General features: G+C 51.9%; 1 protein-coding gene across 1 annotated transcript in view; it reads left to right on the top strand.

Moving 5' to 3' along the window:
* Positions 1-995: 995 nt before the first annotated feature.
* The window catches only part of LOC123168045 (protein ALTERED XYLOGLUCAN 4), a 2,450-nt gene continuing 1,813 nt past the window's right edge, over positions 996-1,632 (top strand). Inside the window, exon 1 of the mRNA XM_044585910.1 lies at positions 996-1,518. Coding sequence (XP_044441845.1) covers positions 1,236-1,518 — 283 coding nt within the window. The 5' untranslated portion in view covers positions 996-1,235. The remainder of the gene's footprint in view (positions 1,519-1,632) is intronic.

Genomic DNA, 1,632 nt, shown 5'->3' with positions numbered 1-1,632 from the left:
TTTTGTGGAGTCCGCTGAGGGGGTAGTGGAACGCGGAGTCGGAGATCGCCGTAGCGGTCGATGACGAACGTGGGTGACTCAAAGAAGATGATGTGATCAGAAAAGGATGGTGGGTTGATGTCGAACCAACTTGCCCCATCCGTGATGAAGGTGAGAGAACGGAAGGTCAAGCTCTCCCCTGACACAAGGATGCCAGACGTGATGGACAACAACTTATATAAACAAAATATGAACATAACATTCAGGATATACGAAAATTTTCCATGGAAAAAAAATCTAAAACAAGAATTTTGGACGGAGGGAGTACAAAATTATTTCAAACCGAGTAAACCGTAAAAAATACAAAGACTAAAAATCTGATGTCATGTTTTTAGGCACAGCAAATCAAACGTTCGCTAAACCGCATGAGTGATGACAATATAATTTGGCATCTCGAATGTTTGATTTGCCATGCTTAAAATCTGACGTTCGGTTCGTAGCGAAATCCAAAAAACACTGCACCGCAGAATATTATAACCGGCGCTCTCTGGAAGTATCTGGTCCAAATATTTACGTGAATCCTGCCTTGATGCCCGGCGAGTAGGTGCAGAGCCCATGAGCTCCCACGACGCCACCGGTCGGACGTCTTGGGCTTCTGTCCCCTGCCGACGTCCTGGATGACTCGATGGACGTCCAACCACCAGCACGGCAACATCCCATGGCACTTGCAGTTCTGATCTCTGATGGCAGATCATTCCCTGAAACGATGGCGTGGACGCAGATACCTACCAGCCCACTCTCACCGGTTTCAACGTCTCGACGTGCTCCAGCCAAAGGACAATCAATCGGTCTCATCGAACTCCCGCTTAAACCTTGCCAATTGTTGAGAACCAAAGCTGAATAGACATTTCACCCGCAAAAAAAAAAAAGCTGAATAGACAATTTTTCAGGAGAGTATATCAACACAGCACTGCTATCCCTTTGGTCAAAGAGAAAAACACTGCCGTGGGCTGTTTGGGCTATGTGAGTCGGGCCCAGCAAGCAGCCATTTAACAAACCCAATAATGTGGGAACAGAGGCCAGTAGAGAAAACATTCTTTCTCTCTCTCCCTCTGTCGCAAAAAAGGACAGACAGTAGAAAAAACATTTCCTTTCCCAAGGAAGGATTACCCTCTCCTCGATCCCCTTCTTGACTCGTGCCCCGTCCGCCATGGTTGCCTCTCCCCGTGCACGAGCATAGCTCCCTCCACGCAGCCATGGGCACCAATTTCCCGCAGAGCCACCACCTCCAGAACGCGCACTTCTCGCTCCCCAGGAAGCAATTCCTCACCTACATCCTCTACGCCCTCCTCCCCCTCGCGCTCCTCCACTACCTGCTCTTCAACCCGCTGGCCGCACCCAAGCCGCCGCTCCTGGCGCGAGAGGCGGCGCCTGCCGTCGTCCCGTCCCAGCACGGGCACGCGCCGGTGAATGCGCTTGAGGAGCAGCTGCCCCCGCCCCCTCCCGACCGAGGGGGCGAAGTGTTGGGGGAAACTCCAGGTACGGTGCTAGGTCTTCCAATCGATTGATTTCTCCCCGGCGGTCCTCGCAAGCTGCAATGTGCTGCGCGGATTCGTCTCTGGGCGATTTAGCTGGTCGATTGAGCTTTCCCTC

Source organism: Triticum aestivum, chromosome 7D (assembly GCF_018294505.1).
Source record: "Triticum aestivum cultivar Chinese Spring chromosome 7D, IWGSC CS RefSeq v2.1, whole genome shotgun sequence".
Lineage (NCBI taxonomy): Eukaryota > Viridiplantae > Streptophyta > Magnoliopsida > Poales > Poaceae > Triticum > Triticum aestivum.
Note: the sequence above shows the minus strand (reverse complement) of the source record. Positions and strands in the feature narration are given on the sequence as shown.